The 21,192-nt window shown below is 45.4% G+C and overlaps 4 protein-coding genes across 5 annotated transcripts; 3 read left to right on the forward strand and 1 right to left on the reverse strand.

Moving 5' to 3' along the window:
* Positions 1 to 1,279: 1,279 nt before the first annotated feature.
* LOC107276551 (transcription factor FAMA) lies at positions 1,280 to 3,607 on the reverse strand. Its single transcript, XM_015783300.3, has 4 exons — positions 3,410 to 3,607; positions 2,632 to 3,273; positions 2,001 to 2,522; positions 1,280 to 1,898 (listed from the first exon to the last, which is right to left on the reverse strand). The coding sequence occupies exons 1-4, from the start codon at positions 3,419 to 3,421 to the stop codon at positions 1,809 to 1,811; spliced, it is 1,266 nt and encodes a 421-aa protein (XP_015638786.1). The 5' UTR covers positions 3,422 to 3,607; the 3' UTR covers positions 1,280 to 1,808.
* Positions 3,608 to 6,745: 3,138 nt separating this feature from the next.
* Positions 6,746 to 12,823, forward strand: LOC4339757 (uncharacterized). Of its 2 annotated transcripts, none has more exons than XM_026025791.2 (5): positions 6,746 to 6,934; positions 7,070 to 9,132; positions 9,979 to 10,039; positions 10,118 to 10,341; positions 12,215 to 12,823. In XM_026025791.2, exons 2-5 carry the CDS (start codon positions 7,130 to 7,132, stop codon positions 12,267 to 12,269), a joined length of 2,343 nt encoding a protein of 780 aa, XP_025881576.1. In that variant the 5' UTR covers positions 6,746 to 6,934; positions 7,070 to 7,129; the 3' UTR covers positions 12,270 to 12,823. The 2 variants fall into 2 exon arrangements, with proteins under 2 accessions (XP_025881576.1, XP_066166803.1); XM_066310706.1 differs by having other exon boundaries at positions 12,746 to 12,823.
* A 1,770-nt stretch (positions 12,824 to 14,593) lies between these two features.
* On the forward strand, positions 14,594 to 17,687 carry LOC4339758 (probable GABA transporter 2). The gene is made up of 6 exons (XM_015782573.3): positions 14,594 to 14,914; positions 15,008 to 15,238; positions 15,332 to 15,429; positions 16,202 to 16,388; positions 16,583 to 16,713; positions 16,797 to 17,687. The coding sequence occupies exons 1-6, from the start codon at positions 14,743 to 14,745 to the stop codon at positions 17,421 to 17,423; spliced, it is 1,446 nt and encodes a 481-aa protein (XP_015638059.1). The 5' UTR covers positions 14,594 to 14,742; the 3' UTR covers positions 17,424 to 17,687.
* A 366-nt stretch (positions 17,688 to 18,053) lies between these two features.
* On the forward strand, positions 18,054 to 20,753 carry LOC4339759 (RNA polymerase sigma factor sigE, chloroplastic/mitochondrial). The gene is made up of 6 exons (XM_015782230.3): positions 18,054 to 18,728; positions 18,833 to 19,120; positions 19,222 to 19,368; positions 19,454 to 19,690; positions 19,776 to 20,039; positions 20,124 to 20,753. Exons 1-6 carry the CDS (start codon positions 18,357 to 18,359, stop codon positions 20,316 to 20,318), a joined length of 1,503 nt encoding a protein of 500 aa, XP_015637716.1. The 5' UTR covers positions 18,054 to 18,356; the 3' UTR covers positions 20,319 to 20,753.
* The last annotated feature ends 439 nt before the right edge of the window (positions 20,754 to 21,192 follow it).

Raw genomic sequence — 21,192 nt, forward strand, 5'->3', positions numbered from 1 at the left:
TAGATATCCATCATGGGAAAAGTTACGTTACCTTCCATGCACAATAAAAATCCTCATAAAAAATTTAGTACTCCTAATAGGTACCAAGAGGTATATCAAATTTACAATAAAAAAAATGATACCTCATGATATCTTTTCAAGAACTATAAAATTGCTCTTACACTTATAGATGGATCCAGTTTCAGAATAATGTCGATCGGAGTTTCCAATTTTCGTGTTCGAATTTCTCTCCCAAATCGATCAAGCACCTCATGTCTGGTAACAGGGAGATGGTAGTTTCAAAAATCCATCGCGAACAGAACTGTGTTAATCATGTTCTAGCTAGTCAAAAATCCACCTCCTTCCTCCCCGGCTCAGCTCTCTCGGTCGTAACCTCCCTCCTCCTTCCCACGCTAATGGGACGACCTAGTTGGGAGTTAGTTCGTTAATTCTACTGCTGGTGTGTTGTTGATTCTGTGTTGCTGGTTGCATTCTCTGGTTCCCTGAACTATATCTTTAAGTGAAGGTAAATCTCTACTATTATAAGAATTGAAGTTGTTTTTTCCGATACTTGGTACGTCATCCGTGTATGAGTCAGTTTTTAAATTTGTTCGCTTTTGCAAATACAAATCCATATTTGAGTCGGTTTTTAAGTTCGTTCGCTTTTAGAAATACAGAAAGAATCGTATAAGAAATCTCTTTAAAAAACTCGCATGCTAATTTAAGACGATCGGACTTCTAATTGCAGCTCATGATTTTCTAACAAAATATATATCTAAGCGAATTTAATGCAGTGAATTTTATCTTAACTATACTATATAACAATAATAAGATTAAAATAGCCTTCACCCGTTGCACGCACAGGTATTTTTTTCTAGTATATCTAACATTGTATGGTTTATAACTGTTTCCATATGTACCAACATTGTATGCTAAGACCTGATTGCGAATATTACACACTATTTGTAATCATTTTTTTTTCTAATTATATAGGTTGAATTTAAACTTACATATTTGTGGATTGATATATCTCATATATATTGATTTATCTTGTCAAAATATTTTTTCAATTTTTTGATAATTTTTTAAGTGACATGCACAAAACAAACAGATATATATATATATCCTCGAATGATGAAAATCCATCAACCAGTTAATTTAGGAGTTAACAGTTAACACAGCTAGCCTTTCTACATCACCGAACAGTGCTAGTGCTCCATAATATTACACTTAGCTAATGTATTGTCATTAATCAGATATATGGCGTCATTAATCAGATATATGACATTGTATTCACTACTAAAGAGAGCAATGGAAATTTTATTTCTGTAGCCCCATACAAACACAGAAGCAGCATCCAAGCTTACAAATAATCTTGTTCAATTAGGTAACTCCTATAGTTAATTAATTAAGGGTACATCTCGATCTACATACTATCATTGAACACTGAACACCAGCATATATATAATGCAGTGCAGATATATAGTAAATAAGTTGATTGCATATACTTAGTTATCAGTCTACACACATAAGCTAAGCACACCCACTCGCTGGGCACAAATATAGTGTGTGTGTGTGTCTATATCTATATATATATATATATATATATACATATGTATATATATGTATATATATATACATATATACATATACATATACATATATACATATATATATATATACATATATACATATATACATATATATATATACATATACATATATATATATACATATACATATATATATATATATATATATATATACATATACATATACATATATATATATATACCCCCTTTTTCACAATCTTGAAGAAGAGAGAGATTTCATAACGTGTAGTTGACGTCGATGAAGCTAAGGATCTGGTGGACGGCACCGGCGATGTCCTCCGCCGAGAATCTTGCGTCGCCGGCGATCTGTCGCGCGCGCGTAGCAAATTAATGTAACAGTTCTTCGTTTGTTCAGATGATAATTCGATAGTATTGTAGAGTGTAATAGTAATTGATTTTTATATATACCTTGACGTTGAAGGAGTAGAGGACGGTCTGATCGATGGTGGTGATGTTGGTGTGCAGGATGGACATGTGCATCTCCTCCAGTGCCGCCACCGTCTTGATCAGCTGCCCCGGCCGCCGCCGCGACAGGATCTTGATCATGGCGTCCACGCCCACCACCCTCACCTCTATGTCCGCGACGCACGACTTGTTCTCCGCCATCTCCTCCCGGACCCCGCCGCCCACCTCGCCGCCGCCGCTCGCGTCGAGGTCCAGTGCGACCTTGGCCACGCCGGCGCCTGTACCGTCACCGGCGCCGGACGACGCGGGGAACGGGATGCTCGGGGGGAAGAACGGCGGCGTCGCCGGCGGCGGCTGCTGCATGGGCGCCGGCAGAACTGCTCCGTCGGCGACCGGCCGTGCAGGTGGCGCTGGCGCGTCGCCGCCGTACAGGCGCCGCCGCTTCTGCGACTCCAGGCACTGGATCAGCTGCTCCAGCTCTCGTATGAACTCTATTGCACCACCTATGATGGATGCTTGGTCTCCCTAAATTAAATGCATGCGAGAAAGATCGATCAGATTCAGATCATCATGTGTGTTCTTACTTGTGCAAATCAAATCAAATGCCATGGCGACGCCGAGCGATATAGGTTACCCTTTGGACGTAGGAGCCGGGCATGAGTGAGCGGAGGACTCGAAGGTACTCGTTCATCTGGCGGCGGCGGTTGCGCTCGACGGCGATGTGCGTCATCCGCTGGCTCTCCACCTCCTCGCTCGTCTTGACCGTCCGGGGACGCTTCCGCCGCCCGCTCTTCCCCTGCTCACCGGCCTTCTCCGCACGGCCGCCGCCGCCGTCAGCCTGCTGCACCAGCGTCGTGCTCTCGGACACGCCGCCGGCGTCGACCGTCTGCTTGCTGCCCTCCTGCTCGTCAACGACCTGATGCGCGGCGGCGGCGCCGCCACGAGGAGGGGGAACGGCGGGGAGGGACGGCAGCGACTGGAACCTGAGGAAGTAGCTGTCGTCGTCGTCGTCGCCGTCGTCGCCACCACCGCCGCCGTTGTCCGACGCCGCCGGCTGGTTGAGCGCGAGCTTGGGGCCGAAGTCGGCGAACTGCAGCACGTCGGAGAAGGTGAGCTTGTCGAAGGACACCTGGCTCTGCGGCCCGGGCGTCGTTGGCGGCGGCTGTCCCAGCATGTAGTCCACCATCTCCCCGCCGGTGACCACGGTCTCCTCCGGTGCCGGCGGTGGCGCCTCGTCCAGCGCCGCAAATCTCTCCAGGTGGCTTCTCTGCTGCACCTACATGAATACATACATGATCATTGAACACAATTAGCACAACACACACAAAATAACAAAAAAAACTCAACATGCATGCATGTCAAAGAAGAAGATTAATTTGCTTCAAACTCAACAAGCAGCATGTGTATGCTACCTCTTTGTCCATCAGCGATCAGAGGAAACAGCTGATGGATCGATCAAGCTTTGATGAACTCACGACGGGCACATGCAGGGGAGGCTCACACATCGTACGTGTGCATGGTTGCTAATCTCAGTGAATATGAATTTCTGAACTGAACTGAACTGTGCTCTCTAGCTGTTGCAAAGCTAGCTAAAAACTAAAAAGATGGGAGAAAGAAAGAGGATTATTCTGAATGAGCTAGCTAGACAGATGGCTTTAATTAAAAAGGGATGGGGGATGCATGCACGGGAGCGGAGAGAGGAGCCAGCTGCCGGCGGCGGCGATGGAGGACGATGAATTCGACCGCCAAGCTAGCTAGGGATCCATTCCATCTCCCGGCCGGTGAGTTATTTTTTTCACATGCGAGGCGCTCCTCGCCTCTGCTTTTCTTCTTTTCTTTCTTTCTCCTTCCGTATGCATATACTGCTATGTTGTTGTTAGCATTCTGCTCCGTGGTCGCATCGTCGGATGCCTTTTCTTCGCTGCTTTTGCTTGTTGGACATGTGAAGCTCGCCATTGCATGGCATGGGTCAAGATCGATAATTTGATCGGTTGATGTGCCGCTCGCCCGTGATAATTCTCCACTGCGTTAAAGACATATCGATGATGATGTATGTATGCCGCCGTGTCACCGCCGAAATTGTGTGGTTTTTCTTCCAAGTTTGTAATATTAGGCCTGCAGACAGAGCCCAGTTGTAGGTTTCGTGTTCGGCCCAGGTTGAGTCCTGAAAATGCCCGGCCTATCGCTGCATAGCAATTGAGCCAAAAAAAGAAAAAGAAAGAAAAAGGAGCAGTTCTATGACAGATGGGAATGTTTAGGCAAAAACAAATTCTGAATGGTTGCACGGGAAAAAATTGAAGAAGCCAAGAGATATGAAGGGGAAAGTGAGGCACAGGAGGACAGGAGCTCATACCTCCAAAGCAACGGCGATGCCGCCACGCTAGCACAGAAGATCGCCGCCGCCGCGCCCTGCGTGAGAGCACACGGCCGGAAGGACGAGGAGGCGGCGGCGGCTTCAATTCCCTTGTGGCTGTGACTGTGAGGAGCTTGGAGGCGGTGATCTCGGAACAGAGGAAGTAACCGGCCTGGCCCATCTCCACACGCGGGCTTCCGGCCCCGTCCAACCTCAGGGGGTGGGCCGTGAATTCAGTTCGACTTTCCAGCCCATCAGCGGAAGGCTAACAGTGGGCTACCCATGTGATGTTTGCCTAACTGTTTTGCTGTTAGGCAAACAGTGAAACAGATATAATGCATGTCTGGTTTTTATTTTTAATTTTGGTCACGCATGAACATATATGGATACAGTTAGAAAAGGAGACACTGAAACGAATATGATTGCAGAGCAGTCGTTTCACAGATGCTACAAATCTGAATCGCATGTACACTTGATTTGGTCCCGTATGAATATCTTACAATACATATATGTCTGAAAGAAAATACTAATGTTTTTTTTTCAGATCAAGAAAATGTTAATGTTATGGACAGAAACAAACACATCCTTATTCTTCATTCAGATACCACTTTTTTTTTCAACTAATTTCGTCATGTTCTTGGATACAAACAGCGCACAAACCGGACTGTCCGTACCGTTTTTTCAGCACGAAAAAGCTGCAAATCTTCTCCTGTTAAGAGGACACACTCATCTGAAAACTAGAAGAGGACCGACGGTCGTCGGTGTAGCATGGGCTATTCGACAGGCAAATTACTAGTTTAATTAAGCAAATTGAATGCGACTTTCATGTGGCCAAATGTGCAGCACTGGCATCTGCATCTTTTGGAGCTGTCTGTCCGAGTGTCTGTGGTTGACGGTGGTTGGTTGGCGCCCCCTAACTAGTTTGTTTGGTGATCGATCTTCTTTGGCCACTTCCGACCTCGAGAGTTAGGTGCATTGCTTCGCTGTTTTCTCATCACCCATGACATGACTCGCCACTTTTCAGCCTTTCTTCAGTCCCCACTCCCTTCATTACTTTGCTAATTAATCTCAACCTTCATTGTCCACATAGCTTGCCTAATTGTATCCTGCATTAGGCAGCTACAGCTAGATTGCATTTAATTAGCATGCAAGCATTTAGAGTTTGGAAACATTTACAATCATGCAGGTTCAGGTTTCATTATCTGAATAAATGTAAGTTCAGGCTTAACTATCCTGTGTACTCCAGAACCCAACAGCCATTACAGTTCCCTGTCTGAAGATATACCCAATTATACAATTTTGGTTCAGGTTTCAACATCTGAAAAATGTAAGTTCAGGTTTAACTATTATGTATGTACTCCAAAACTCAATAGATATACAGATCAATGCCAGAAGAAAAAAAAATACTCAAGTAGTACAGTTTTGGATCTCTCTGAACTTTCTCATTTTCGTAGCACTGCATGTTTTTCAGGCTCTTGTCAATGCCGCCTGTGTTTGAAGGCTAAAACGTCCTGTAATGAATGTTCAGCCTCTTGTGTCAGATATTGATCAAATGCTGATGGAATATAACCTGACAAAATTCTAATAAAGAAACAGGAACATGCCACATGTTTAGGTCCATATATTCGTCTGGTTTGTCGTTGACAAACTGATTGCTTGGATTATAACACACTGTATGCTCTCATATATTACTATAGCTAGAAGAACAAGTAGTATTGTTGAAGAAATGAGATATATACCTCACTAAAAAAATGAGGTCCACGAGAGCTCATTTGTTAACGTGCACTAACCACTGTTTATTGCGGCTCTTACAAGGGGCTGCCCCCTGATACACAAATTTATATCGCAAAAATGCGCCGTACAACACATGTAGATTTAAAATCGAATTATTTGATCTCTGTCAACTCCCCTTAGGATGATATTTAGCAAGCTAACTCCTGCATAGTTTGCGAAAAGCATGTGGTTGTTATGCGTTCCAAATTATGAGATGAACCTTCGAATGCTAATGAAAAGAAAAGATTTTAAAATTACAAACAAACTATACACAAGCAGCCTCACTCACCTAGATAGATATATAGATAGACAGGCCGATTATTATTATTATTTTTGGTTACTTTTAGTTGGAGTATTAATGTTGTTGAGCACAGCCACTAATCACGCTGTTACTGTGTTTGACATAAAGCAAGCAATGGCGCGTTAAGAAAGGGGGGCTCTTTTCTAGTCAAAGCCAGATCAGACCAGCTGTCACGTGGGCCCACCTCGTCAGCGTCTCAGCCAGGTCATCCCCAACTGAAACCCAAAGCTACATCGCGCCGAAACCCCCTAGAAAGTTGATAATTACAAACCAGTCCCTGGATTCCCGCCGATTTAGGCTTCTCTTTTCCACTTCACCCCCACTCGTCTTCTTCCTCTCGCCGCCGCAGCGCGCGGCCGCCACTCCATCCACCACAATGGCGAACCCCACGTCCCACCGCCTCCTCCTCGCCGCGTAGCCCTATCGGCGAGCCGCTGCCGGTGGCTTCTCCGCATCCCCGCGCCGTAGAGTCTCCGCCGCCGCCGTGTGCTCCGCAACATTGGGGTCGAGGTAACCGCCACCGCCGCCTCCTCCGCTTCTCCGTAGCATTCAGAAGCTTCGCTGCTCTGATCTACATTGGCGTCTTCCCATTTCGTGTTTGGTGGCTACGAATTTCGAGCGACTCATTGGAAGTTTTCCCCGCAGGGTTTTCGATTCGGCGAAGGGGGGGGGGGGGGGGGGAAAGCTCGTCCCGTGGGAGGCGCCATGGGGAGCGAGGCGAAGGAGATGAAGTACAGGAGAAGGGCTAGGGTTCCAGAGCCCTTCGATTACGGGCAATGCGGCGGCGACCGGAGTGGCGTGCTGGATTGGGGCGCGCTCAAGGAGAACCCCGTGGAGCTGCTCCGGAAGCTCGACGAGCTGCGGGACCACATCACCAGGTCCTGCGAGATCACCGACCAGCCGCGGGAGCGCCACCGCATGAGCCGCCGCACGGCCTCGCTGCGCCCCTCGCACGCCGAGCCGCCGCCGCTAGGCCGTGGGCCGGAGCACTACCGCTCACGCTACACGGGAAGGTACGGGTCTGGCTTTCCGCACAGTCCGAATGACCAGCTGCATCGGTCTATGCATAGAGATAGGTATGAGAGGCAGCCGAGTGGGCGGTTCCGGCAATGGCCGGAGAGGCAGTGGGAGAATTCTGGGTATCTTGGGGGGAATCACCATCAGAGCACCTGCCAGTGTGCACAGTGCCTTCATGGCCAGAGAGCTGTGATGCAGGAGGAGCACATTCCCATGACGAGGTACTTTGCAGGCCAGCAGGGGTCTCACCTGTTCGATAGGTCCCCATCAGTCTCATCGGAGCTTGACCGGAGGTCTGTCGCTTCGTCATTGTACTCTCATTTCTCGGTGTCGAAGAGGAGGACAGAGTTTTTCAGGAAGAAGGCAGAGAGTTTCTGTCGTCCTGTGAGAGGCGCCGCTCCTTTCGTTGTATGCAGTTCTTGTAACCAGCTGCTGCAGCTGCCTCCTGGGAAATGCACAGCTCGGAAGCAGATTCAAGTTCGGTGTGGTTCGTGCTCGGAGATCGTTAGTTTCAAGCTTAAGGAAGTGAAAATTCATCCTTTGGTTGCGCCGACATCTTTCCCTGCATCAAAAACAGTGGGGAGTTCCAGTCGTCAGGTTAACAAAAGTTTTGGGTGGTACCAACATCAGGATGAAGGAAATTCTAGTTTCCATAAGCTGCAAGCACAAGAGAGATGGCAGCAGAACAAGGATCTTGCAGACAATATTTCTGTGTCTTCTACTTCTAGTTATGACAGAATAGACAAAGAGTGTGGATCAAACAGGAGCAGTCAGTTACTATCAGTATCTGTTAGAAGGTCCAGACTTGCAAATATCCCAAAGGATATACTATGTCAAGGAGATGCATACAGTCAAGTAGAAACTTCAGCATTTAATACAGGCAATCTACAGGCCCCAGTTATAGAGGACAAATGTGTCGATCCATTTTCCAGTCGTCTAAAAGATTGTAGTGGTGGAGATCGCACAAGCAAGGAATGTAGCCTAAATATCATGGCAGATTCTGTTGATGCTAATGTTAGGGATGAAAGATCGGACGTGACATATGAGCAGAACAGCAAAGATCATAAAGAAGGATTTGGAGAAGAAACTGTCAGCAGTAGACATGAGCAAAAGCTCAAAGAAAGTACAAGTGGCTTTTGTGATGATGGAAGCATGGGTAACATAGACAAGCTGACGGCTGATAATGATGATACCAGCAGCCTTGAAGATGGAGACGTGAGCAAAAAGTATGAAGAAAAAATCAAACAAGATGACAACAACTTTCAATCAGAATTCATTACTGAGCGATATAGCAAATGCAGCAAAGAAGATAATAACAGTGTCATTCAAGTTGAAACTATAGCTACGATATGCAAACAAGATGACTTAGATGATTGTTATAGTGAATTGCTCTCCCCAAATTCTGAACATGCCATAATGCCATCGAAGCTTGAGTCATCAGTTAATGAGCGCACAAATTCTAGTTCTCGTGTTTCTTCTGAGGCTGAACTAGACGAAGTTCAGTCTGCAGCTACTAAGAACGGGGATTCAAAGTTTTTTGCTGGTTTTTTGAAGAAAGGTTTGAAGGACATTTCTTTGTTCAATCAATCAGTGGACAGTGCTAAGGTTTCAATCAATGGCCATTCAATCTCCGAACGTGTCCTACGGAAGGCCGAGAAGAAGTCTGGTCCAGTTGGCCCTGGTTCATATTGGTAAGTCACCTTCTCCCTTCATAAATTTGGAAATTGTTATGGACTGATGTTCTTAGCGTTTGATATCTACCGTGTTGGCACTTGTCATTGTTTTCTTTAGCATCTTTTTATCATTTGCCTTTGAAATCAAGAGACGCACAACTACAGGCAAAAGAGATTGGTGTTATTCTTCAGAAGAATCTATCTTAACAGTAGGAATTAAGATGACTTATACTGCACAGCGGTGATTAAATGACTGTGTAATTCTCAATTGCATATTAACCAACCTATGTACCTGATTTCCTTGATAACTTTTCTCAGCCAAATCAACCACTTCCCTGAGTTGATTACTAGAACATTTTGTACAGTGATGAGATACCTGGAAGATTCTTGTCCTGCAGAGTTTTTTTTTTTTTTTTGGCTGTTGATTGCTCCCATTAAATGCTAGTAGCTCAAAAAATTTCTTGCATGGCCTAGTTCATGTATTAACATCTGTTAATTTATTATCACGGTCTTACTTTGTCTCGGCATTCAGTAACTATGTGCAACATTAGTTTTGTTCTGTTATTGTTAATCGTAATGGTACAGTGTGAACTATAATTTATTTTCACACATCTGCATGCTTGCGACATGCAAGCTCCATAATTCAATGGTCTGCCTTTTACCAGCTACAGTTTTAAAATTAATCTGATTAGTATACAAAGACGAGGAAAATGCAAAGTTAGTACAGTAAAAATTACTCTGGGAATATCATCTACCTAATGTACTTTCCAAAGCAACTTTGTTGGATCTTCACCAACTTAAATTCACAAGGCATTGGGAATTTCCGTGTAAGGTAACATTCCGTATTCTCTAATTGTGATTCAGGTATGACTACCGCGCTGGATTTTGGGGTGTCATGGGACATGAGTGTAGTGGCATCATCCCTGTAAGATGATTATTTTTCTCGTAGTTCTTTCTCTAGAACTTTGTGGTAGCACGTCATGACAGAGCTTTGTTTTTGCAGCCATTTATAAAGGAATTTAATTATCCAATGCCGAAAAATTGTGCCGGTGGGAACACAGGAGTTATTGTCAATGGTAGAGAACTTCATCAGAAAGACTTTGAATTGCTTGCAGGAAGAGGTCTCCCACGGATATCTGGAAAATCATATTCTGTTGAGATCAATGGAAATGTGATTGATGAAACAACTGGCAAAAAATTACGAAAGCTTGGAAAGCTTGCTCCTACGTAAGTTTCTTCTTCAGCTCAGTTCGAACAACACCATGTGAAATAGCATTTCCAGTATTTTGTGGTCACGTAGTGTCCATTCATTTCTTGCACAATATTTTCACCTTTTGGCCTCCTTACACTAGTCATTTTAAAGAACAACCTAATGAACAGAGTCTGACTAATTATTGAAGTTGGGAGTTGAGTGTGTGATCCAACAAGAATAGAAGAGCCAGGAGAAGGTTCAGATCATGGCTTAAGATGTATTAAATTGGTAAGGCATTGAACACATGCCAAACTGGTGAAACAACTCTGTACAACATAACCAATAAGAGAAGAAAAGCCCGAGCTTACTAACTGAAAAAAGCATGAGAAAAATGCAAAATTTTAAATAAATAAAGATGTTGTGCCAGGGGACAGAAGATCTAGGCTGGACAGGATCTAGCAGCAATATCTTTCAAGTTAAACAACCCTAGTCAAATAGCTCTAGTGTAGTCACAGGTTCACAGCATCTTCTGACAAAGCTAAAGACAACCAGATCTTTATGTTGCCAGATTAACAAAAAAAAAAATCAGGCATCAACAAACATGAATACCAGGCAATTCAGTCAATTGCAGTGGTGTTTTCATGTTGCACCTGTTGTTCTTGTGTCCCACGTTTTGAAATCATGGCCTCCAATGCACCGTATCATCTATGCCAAAGAATTAGTTAATTTGTTGTTGAATAGGAGTATATCATTTCAAAGTAAGGCCTGGTTTAGTTCTCAACTTTTTCTTCAAACTTCCAACTTTTCCATCACATCAAAACTTCCCTACACACATAAACTTCCAACTTTTCCGTCACATTGTTCCAATTTCAATCAAACTTCCAATTTTGGCGTGAACTAAACACACCCTAAATATAAAAACCCAATAACAAGCAGCCAACGACTGTACATGATTTTTTTTCCCTTTTCACCTCAACTCTAATCACAGAATACGAAAAGTCCTCTGTAGTCTCTGCCTCTCTGGACATCTAGGCCAAGCTAATGCATCTCACATAACAGGCCAGAGGAAATTTAGGGGTTGTTTGGATTAGTCCCTGTCACATTGGATATTTGACACTAATTAGAAGTATTAAACGTAGACTATTGACAAAAACCATTCCATAACCCTGGACTAATTCGCGAGACGACTCTATTGAACCTAATTAATCCATGATTATAGCCTATGTGATGCTACAGTAAACATGTGCTAATTATGGATTAATTAGACTTAAAAAATTTATCACACGAATTAGTTCTCATTTATGTAATTAGTTTTGTAAATAGTCTATGTTTAATACTCCAAATTAATGTCCAAACATCCGATTTGACAGGGACTAAAGTTTAGTCTTTGGATCCAAACACCACCTTAGCTATAGAACACTAGAGCATGACATGATCAATACTTTCAGCTTGCGTGCATAGTAGTTACAACTCTTCCAACCTGTCTGGTCTTATTTCTTTAATTAGATTTCCGGTTTTGTTTGTACTAACTAGATTGGTCGTTATGTCCTATCCAAGCTTCATTGTCCACAATTTACGGGCATCGGATCTTTTGCCCTCCAAAGAATAGAGCGCTCTATGCATAACCTTGTCTTTTAGCTATTTTCATCTTGCTGTGGTTGTTTCAGTATTTTCATTGTTTGTAGTCTATTGTATACGTAGAAGTAAATCATCAGATGATATTGTGCAAGCTCATCATATCGTTCCTTTGGATGAAATTACGAGAGTTTTGTGTTACTAGTTTCTTCTATTCATAATGATTACTCCCGTGTCAACGCTTAGACTCAGTAACATAAATTTTATCAGCAACTACGTTTTGATCAGATTTCTTAAAACCAGGCACTAACAATTTCAAATTTTAATGATCAGAGTTGAGAAGTTAAAACGTGGATTTGGCATGCACGTCCCTGAAGAGAAAAGTTAGCTCTCTGGCTCTGATGATGTTCCCTTGCTTTGCAAAAACTCATTTCCACGTAAAAGCTGTCAAGGGAGTTAAATTGGATTGTGGCATGGAAGAAGCCTTTAGATTGTACTTCTTGAAGCTTGAGTGTGCAGCAACAGTAATACACGAGTACCTAAGACGACCTGTTTTTTATATATATTTACCACTTACTCATTCAAAGTTGACAAATTGTCGTACAAATTCCATTACTTCATTTGAAGCATTCTTTAGGTATATATGACCTAAGCATGCGAACAGCTCTAAGTTCCTCATGTGTCTGGGTATGTTGTTTCCTGTCCCCTGCATATGTTGTTGATACAGAGCAATAGAGTATAGACAATATTCTGGGTGTGTATCGTTGTGGGCTTGTAATATGTCTGCTATACCAGTGCCTTTTTACATTATATTACACATGTATGTAAAGTTGTAAATATTTAATCTTAACCACCTTTTGCTAGGTGGCAGATGTGAATGTTTGATGATTTGGGCTTGAGGTTTCATTTACAAAGGTATTACATTTGTTTTTTATACTGAAACTCAACTCTAGTTTGGCTGACCAAATGCGCCATTATATTACTCAATCATGGAAAACATGCATGAGCTTACCAGTGCATGGTTCGAAATATTTAATAACGTACTACTCTGTTGTGATTCCAGTTTTTATTAATATGCTTTTTTTAATCGATAAATGTATTTTCCTTGTCAACAGTGTTTTGGCACATGAACACCTTGGGGGGCTGAAATCAACATGTTATACATTGTAAAGGATCTGTTAGTAGATTTTTTTTTTAAGAACAAACTTCTACTATGTCATATGGAAAGCCAAAAGTACTTGGATATTTATATTTTGGGATGGGAGGAGTAATATGGAAATTCGCATTATATATGCACATTGCACAGCTGCTTATCTGCCAGAACAATTCCATCTTCAGTTGGCTGGAGTCTGGAGGCATTTTTCGTACAGTACCATGCATCTTGCATGTGTATCGTTGCTCGTTGGGCATTGCAGCGTTGACCTGTATATTTCCTACAGTTTTTTCAGCACGCCCCACTGATCCCTCTAGTCTGTACGAACTAACGAACAGTTTATTATCGCTGCATTTGTGTACTGTACAAAACAAGCAAGTGGTGATCCCAGAGCTAGTGTTATTTTAGTACTGTTCTTGTCAGTACAGGTTGTGTTATGTTGCGTTTATACTACGTACTATACATCTCTACATGTGTGCCGCTGTTAGTACAACCTGCACGCTAAGCAAGATGATTATAGATAATCTCTCTGAATATCTTGGGTTGGGCTGCATTGTAGCGTTTGCCTGGAGAGTGGATTTTAAAATCTCTACTTCCATATTATTTAACACTTAAATAGTTATTAAAAAATTTAAAAACATTCAGAAAATGTATTAACATATGATATATCACTCTACAAACATGCAATTTAAAATTTAATTTCTACATGTCAAAACGAAAAAAGAATAAATTTGACTATAAATATACGTTAACTAGTTATAATTTAATTTGTTTTTTTTGTTACGATATGTAGGAGTTGAATTTAAAGTTGCATGTTTATGAAGTGATATATCACATATTAATACATCTTCTCAATTTTTTTAATTTTTTTCATAATTGTTTAAGTGGCATGCAAATATAACTAGGGGACATCCCCTCAAAAGTTTATTATAGTTTCCCCATTGGCCTGTACTTTACCCACAGTAGATAAATACAGTGATATTCAACTTCATTTATCTAATGTACTACTCCCTCCGTTTCAAAATGTTTGACACCGTTAACTTTTTATTACGTATTTGACCATTTGTCTTATTCAAAAAATTTAAGTAATTATTTATTATTTTCATATCATTTGATTCATTGTTAAATATACTTTCATGTACACATATAGTTTTACATATTTCACAATTTTTTTTAATAAGACGAACGGTTAAACATGTGCTAAAAAGTCAACGGTGTCAAACATTTTGAAACGGAGGGAGTACAAAACAGGCTAGTGGTGTTTAGTTTAGAAATCCTTATTGTCAGTATAGGTTCCATGTTGTTGGTATAATCTACATGTGTGCTGCTGCCTGCTGTTAGTAGATAATATCTGTATCTGCCTTGGGTCTCCTGCAACGCATGAGCGGTTAGTTGGCTTGATGAGAAACTGAAGCGTCACGGTTTGAGTGGTACGTGTCTCCAGCGCCGTGGGGTGGGAGTGGGATACAGTCAAGACTCCTTCAATAATCTTCTTGTCAAAAAGAAAAAGGTCAACGGTTTCAGGCCTACTTCTCTTCCTCACGCGCGCTGTCCTGGTTGTAGTTGTAGTTGTAATCCACAAGAAACTCAAATCAAAACGCACACACAATTCAATTCTCGTCTCATCTCATACCATACCCCTGTAAGGCTGTAAGGTGTAAGTGTGTTCAGCGAGATGCGAGCTTCTTCTTGACCTCGACGTAGATCCATGGCCGGCACCGGAGGCAGCCCTCTGCTCCGCTCTCCCTCTCCGGTGATGAACACCATGCCGACGCCGCCCTCCGCCGCGGTGTTCGACGTCGAGGCCGCGTCCGGCGCTCGCCGCCTTGGCATCAAGCCCGCCGCCGACGCCGGCGCCGCCTTCGTGCTCGAGTCCAAAGGTCACCTAATTAACCTAGCTACTACCTGATCACATCACATATGGCCGGAGGAGTATATATCTTGGATTAATTGTTGGTGAATTATGATTCCAGGGAAGTGGTGGCACGCCGGGTTCCACCTGACGACGGCGATCGTGGGGCCGACGGTGCTGACGCTCCCGTACGCGCTGCGGGGGATGGGGTGGGCGCTCGGCCTGGTGGCGCTCACCGCCGTCGCCGCCGTCACCTTCTACGCCTACTACCTCATGTCCAGGGTCCTCGACCACTGCGAGGCCCACGGCCGCCGCCACATCCGCTTCCGCGAGCTCGCCGCCGACGTCCTCGGTCCGCATGCACCTCATCTTCTTCTAAATGTAGAGATTAATTACCTCATCATTAAGAGTGTCATTAATTCAATTTTGTCTCTTCTCTTGGCAGGATCTGGATGGGTGTTCTACTTGGTGGTCACCGTGCAAACTGCCATCAACGCCGGTATTACCATCGGGAGCATCCTTCTTGCGGCTGACTGCTTACAAGTATGTATAAATCGTGCACGCATGCATGGCTTCCCACGAAACTGAATTCACACTAAACTGAATAATAAGTCCTCATTTATTTATTTGTTTATTTATGTTGCACTTCATCGTTCTCTGTCAAGATTATGTAGAAAATCTGGACTTTGTATTCAAGTTGTTATCATCTTTTCTTTGTGGGAAGGGATCATACAGAAATAGAATAACTGAATTAATTCTGCATACTCCTAACAAAATGTTTGCCTTTGTCAACAATATTGGCTACAGTGAGTTGACTTAGAGTTGCATTGTGCAATACCATGATCTCACCTCAGAAGTTGAAATAGCTTAGACAAGTTGTACTTTTATATTTCGTAGATAATGGAAGACCAAGCCGTACTTTTTATATACGACAAGGACAGAGAAACCCTGAGTTTGACCACGCAATCCAACTTGTCCAAGTGGTACTGAGGCTGGTTTAGTTCCCAATTTTTTCTTCAAATTTTCAATTTTTTCATCACATCAAAACTTTCCTACACACACAAACTTTCAATTTTTCCATCACATCGTTTCAATTTCAATCAAACTTTCAATTTTAGCGTGAACCAAAACACACCCTGAAGAGTCTACTACTGTATGTCCTAGCCACTCTGACTTGTGGTGAATTACGAATGCTTGGTAATTTCATTTCATCGGTGTGCTGATTTATGTGTCAATTAGGAATGTTTACTATATTTTTTTTGACATTCTGAAACTCCTGTGAGACATGATGATTTCACTTCACATATATGTGCAGATAATGTACTCGGACCTTGCACCAAATGGACCCCTGAAACTGTACCATTTCATCATCGTCGTCGCTGTGGTTCTGTCCTTGCTCTCCCAGCTGCCGTCGTTCCACTCCCTGCGTTACATCAACCTCGGCTCGCTCCTCCTCAGCTTCGGCTACACCATCCTTGTCTCAGCTGCCTGCATCCGAGCAGGTAATCGCCTGCCATTTATTTACTTGACATTCAGATTCAGAGTTGAGTGTGTATTAGAGTGTAATCTCGTACTGACAAGTGACACTGTGACAGCAAGAAACGACAGGATTGACATGACACGACACCATGTTAACCTCATCTCTTGTGACTGAATTTTTGTTGTAACAATTAGCGATGTTGTTCTTGTCTGACAGGTGCTTTGAGCGATGTCCCGGAGAAGGATTACTCCCTGAGCTCATCCAATTCGGAGAAGACCTTCAATGCGTTCCTCTCCATTTCCATCCTCGCCTCCGTCTTCGGCAATGGCATTCTGCCTGAAATCCAGGTACTAGCAGCTTGTTTGTTTCTGAGAATCTGACAGCTGCAAGCTGTGTGACTGATTTAACGACGTGATGGCAATGTTTTCAGGCGACGCTGGCGCCGCCGGCGGCCGGGAAGATGATGAAGGCGCTGGTGCTGTGCTACACGGTGGTGTTGTTCACCTTCTACTTGCCGGCGATCACCGGCTACTGGGCGTTCGGCAGCCAGGTGCAGTCCAACGTCCTGCAGAGCCTCATGCCGGACAAGGGCCCTTCCCTGGCGCCGACGTGGCTGCTCGGCCTCGCCGTCGTGCTCGTCCTCCTCCAGCTGCTCGCCATCGCGCTCGTCTACTCCCAGGTGGCGTACGAGATCATGGAGAAGAGCTCGGCCGACGCGGCGCGCGGCCGGTTCTCGCGGCGGAACGTGGCGCCCCGGGTGGCGCTCCGGACGGCGTACGTCGCGGCGTGCGCGTTCGTGGCCGCGATGCTGCCCTTCTTCGGCGACATCGTCGGCGTCGTCGGCGCCGTCGGCTTCATCCCGCTCGACTTCGTGCTCCCCGTCGTCATGTACAACATGGCGCTCGCACCGCCGAGGCGGTCGCCGGTGTACCTCGCCAACGTCGCCATCATGGTCGTCTTCACCGGCGTCGGCCTCATCGGCGCCGTCGCCTCCGTACGGAAGCTCGTGCTCGACGCCGGCCAGTTCAAGCTCTTCAGCGGCAACGTCGTGGACTGAAATGGACCTAACGAATAGCGATAGTGCTTGGTTTTTGGCGCCTTTTTGACTATTGACATTTGTATTCATTAGGTTTCACAAAAAAAAAACATTGTAAAAGAGAAAGAGGAAAAATCATCGATTCATGAAGAAAAAGAAAAGGCCAAAAAACGTAAAGACGCGTGTGCTGAAGAAAGTTCACTAAGGTGTTGTGTTGTAAATTTCATGAACACTGGTGAAAATTCCAGATTCGAACAAATTATGTTCTTCCCTTCTTTTTTCTCTTTTTTGCGTAGTGCAAACTTGGTGGACACCGTAGATTTCCGTAGGCGAGTCGTACAAGATGACCATTCAGCGAGAAAAAACGGCCGAATTAGGCCCACGTAAACTCACAATCTTGTGGACCTCAGAAATTGCAGAAGAATTTGTGCTAATATAATTCCAAAAAAAAAATCATGTGGCCACAAATTCAGCCCAAATATTTACAGGCCCACTGAATTACAGCGGAACACCAACCCATGCAGACTTTCCCGATTTCTCCGCCTCCACGTGTCACTGATCGGTGGGCCCAGGGACCCGAAGCCGAAGCGAGAGATCCCGAAAATATCACGCGGCTTATGGCCATCGCCCACGTGGCGCGAGCCTCATCCACGCATATCTCCCGCCAACCTCGTGCGCCCCTCCGCGCCACGCCGCCGCCTCCCTCACCGTCCGATCCGTCGTCCCGTGGGTTCCTGGCCGTCCGATTCGCCGGAGGGGAGCTCGTGGCGGCCGTTGCGCCTTCGCCTCCGGCCCCTTATATGGCGTGGCGGGGAGGAGAGGAGCATCTTCTCGCCTGAGATTCCGTCGACGCCATTGCTTGCTTGCTTGTTGCTTCCATTCCATTCCATTCCACACACGAGTGAACGAGCGGGGAAGGTTCTAGAAGGTTCGGTTAGAGTTTTCTGGTCTGCCATGGCGTCCACTGTGACGACGCCGAGCCGGCCGGTATCCGCCGGGTGCCACCGGCGCTCGCCGCGGCGGTCAGCGCCCGTCGTGCTCTCCCTCGGCGGCGGGCCGCGGCGGCGCACGCCGTCGTCCACCAGCTGCTCGGCGCTCGCGTCGCCGGCGAAGCAGGGCACGGCCAAGCTCCCTCCGCCGCAGCCGACGGCGTCGAGGACCGCGGCGGCCGACGCGGAGCGGGAGCGGGAGCGGACGGACTACAACGAGGTGGCCGCCGCGCTGGAGAGCATCTACAAGCTGAGCCCCGCCGTGGTCGAGGAGAAGGACGCCGACGAGGAGGACGAGAAGAGCAAACAGACCAAGCGGAAGAGAAAAGGCAGAGTGGTGAGCATCCTAGCTAGTCTTCTTCTAAATCAAATCGAAAGAATGGATTCTCGCTTGCTAGCTAGATCGATCTTGATCGTGCATGCGTATGGGTGTCATCGAAGGGGAGGAGCCGGAACGCGACGGTGACGGTGAGGAGCAGCCGGAGGAGGAGGCGGGGACAGAGGATGGACCTGGGGAAGAGGGTGGAGATGAGGAGGAGGGAGGAAGAAGAGGGCGGCGGCGGCGCCGGCAAGGTGGAAGACGAGGAGCGGGGGTTCGAGGAGATGCTGCTCCGGGAGCACGCCGTGTCCACCGACATGGGCAGCCTCGACTGGAAGCGGATGAAGATCCCTCCCGTGCTCACCTCCGCCCAGAGCATCCGCCTCTTCAGGATCATGCAGCCCATGAAGGTAATTGCCAATTGCCTTGATGATTCTAACTGTTTTAGCTAGTTTGATTAGTTGGAGAAATTGACTAATTAGGATCCGGTTGATGGATCAACATATTTCAGGCGATCATGGAAATGAAGGAGAACCTGGAGAACGAAGTGCAGAGCGAGCCAAACGACGCACAGCTCGCCGAGGCCATGAACATGTCCGTTCTTCAGATGAGGCGCCATCTCGAGGTCGGCCGAGCTGCCAGGAACAAGCTCATCAAGGTACTCAGTTACTCACTAAACTAGTGTCACTACTGTCACGTACGCAATCAGTAGAGACTGATCATGAATAATATAATAATGGCAGCATAATCTCCGGCTGGTGCTGTACACGATCAACAAGTACTACCCGGACATGTCCAACGACGAGAGGTTCGACGACATCTGCCAGGCGGGCGCCAACGGCTTGATCACGGCGATCGACCGGTTCGAGCCCAAGCGCGGCTTCCGCATCTCCACCTACGCCCTCTTCTGGATCCGCCACTCCATCGTCCGCGCCATCACCCTCTCCAACTTCACCCGCTTCCCCTTCGCCATGGAATCCGTACGTACTCCTCCTCCTTCTTCTTCTTCAGCTCGATCTCGTCTTGTCCAATCTTCAGATTGGCTGATTGATTGATTGGGTGCAGGAGAGGCAGGAGATCCACAGGGCTCGGGAGGAGCTGGCGTTCGAGCTGGGGAGGGCGCCGACGGAGGAGGAGGTGATGAAGAAGGTGGGGCTGTCTCCGGCGAGGTACCGCGACGTGGTGCGGATGACGAGGCCCACCTACTCCCTCCACGCGCGTAACAGGGTCACCCAGGAGGAGCTCATCAACGAGGTCACCGACGACGACGCCATCGGCGTCGACACCAGCAGCCACAACACCCTCCTCCGCCTCGCCATCGACGACCTCGTAAGTTGTAAATGAACAGAACAATTCTGTTCTTGAATTTCCTTTGAAATGTGATTCGAATCGAATGTATGTATAAATGTGCAGCTGGATTCGCTGAAGCCCAAGGAGAGCGTGGTGATCCGGCAGAGGTTCGGGCTGGACGGGAGGGGGAAGCGGACGCTGAGCGAGATCGCCGGAAACCTCAACATCTCGAGGGAGATGGTGCGCAAGTACGAGCTCAAGGCGCTCATGAAGCTCAAGCACCCCACGCGAGTGGAATACCTGCGCAGATACATGTGAAAACCACCATGCAATCGTCTCGTCTCTCTGCTGTGCATAAAACATGTAGTACAAGCATGTATTCCTAGCAATCTTACTAATTCCCCAAACCTGCATAGCATTAGCAAATACCAACAACCACAGGTATTCATTCTACTCTGCATATTCTGCTGTATATAATTTCTGCATGATCCCCTCTGCATTGCAGATTACAGATACAAAATACACTGAGATGATTCCGTGTTATAGATACAGGAACGGTGTGTGTGTGTGTGTGTGTGTGTGTGTGTGTGTCCACGAGTTTTTTTTCCAAGTGAGGTTGCGGTACATATGCACCTCAGATGTAAGTAATTCTTACTTAGCATATAGATACGGTGCAGGGGATGATCCGATCCCTGCTTAGCTTAGCTCATACGCTGTGCATTCAAAAGAAAAGACATTTCCTTTTCCTATCAACTGATGCTCAGTCTGTATAATACTTTCTGAAGTCTGAACCTGAAGAATTGAGTAGCAACTCTGAACCCGGGAGTTGAAACTATTTTAATCCCTTGAGAGAATATCCCCTCGTTGATCGCATGTCACTTAAATGATTATGAAAAAAATTGAGAAGATATATTAACACATGATATATCACTTTATAAATATGTAAGTTTAAATTTAACTTCTATAACTCGTAAAAAACAAATTTAACTATGAATATACGTTAACTAGCTATAGTTTAATTTGATTCATTGAACTGATGCTGAGCCCGATCCCTCCATTTCTTAATATCTAAATATATTATCGGTCATCGTCTCGATGAATCAAGAGCAGGTGACACCTGAATTTGCAGACATGCCATTGCCAGATGTAACACTGGTACAGTTCCCGGCGAGCAAAATGTCCATCTGGATTA

Source organism: Oryza sativa, chromosome 5 (assembly GCF_034140825.1).
Source record: "Oryza sativa Japonica Group chromosome 5, ASM3414082v1".
Lineage (NCBI taxonomy): Eukaryota > Viridiplantae > Streptophyta > Magnoliopsida > Poales > Poaceae > Oryza > Oryza sativa.

Coding starts and splice junctions, on each gene's coding strand:
- LOC107276551 (XM_015783300.3), bottom strand. Junction 2,523..2,631: donor CCGGCTCCTACGTCCAAAGG/GTAACCTATATC, acceptor CATTTAATTTAG/GGAGACCAAGCATCCATCAT. Junction 1,899..2,000: donor TCTACTCCTTCAACGTCAAG/GTATATATAAAA, acceptor CGCGCGCGACAG/ATCGCCGGCGACGCAAGATT.
- LOC4339757 (XM_026025791.2), top strand. CDS start 7,130: ATGGGGAGCGAGGCGAAGGAGATGAAGTACAGGAGAAGGGCTAGGGTT. Junction 10,040..10,117: donor AGTGTAGTGGCATCATCCCT/GTAAGATGATTA, acceptor TTGTTTTTGCAG/CCATTTATAAAGGAATTTAA. Junction 10,342..12,214: donor CTTGGAAAGCTTGCTCCTAC/GTAAGTTTCTTC, acceptor TTTAATGATCAG/AGTTGAGAAGTTAAAACGTG.
- LOC4339758 (XM_015782573.3), top strand. CDS start 14,743: ATGGCCGGCACCGGAGGCAGCCCTCTGCTCCGCTCTCCCTCTCCGGTG. Junction 15,239..15,331: donor GCTCGCCGCCGACGTCCTCG/GTCCGCATGCAC, acceptor TTCTCTTGGCAG/GATCTGGATGGGTGTTCTAC. Junction 15,430..16,201: donor TTGCGGCTGACTGCTTACAA/GTATGTATAAAT, acceptor ATATATGTGCAG/ATAATGTACTCGGACCTTGC.
- LOC4339759 (XM_015782230.3), top strand. CDS start 18,357: ATGGCGTCCACTGTGACGACGCCGAGCCGGCCGGTATCCGCCGGGTGC. Junction 18,729..18,832: donor GGAAGAGAAAAGGCAGAGTG/GTGAGCATCCTA, acceptor GTGTCATCGAAG/GGGAGGAGCCGGAACGCGAC. Junction 19,369..19,453: donor CCAGGAACAAGCTCATCAAG/GTACTCAGTTAC, acceptor TAATAATGGCAG/CATAATCTCCGGCTGGTGCT.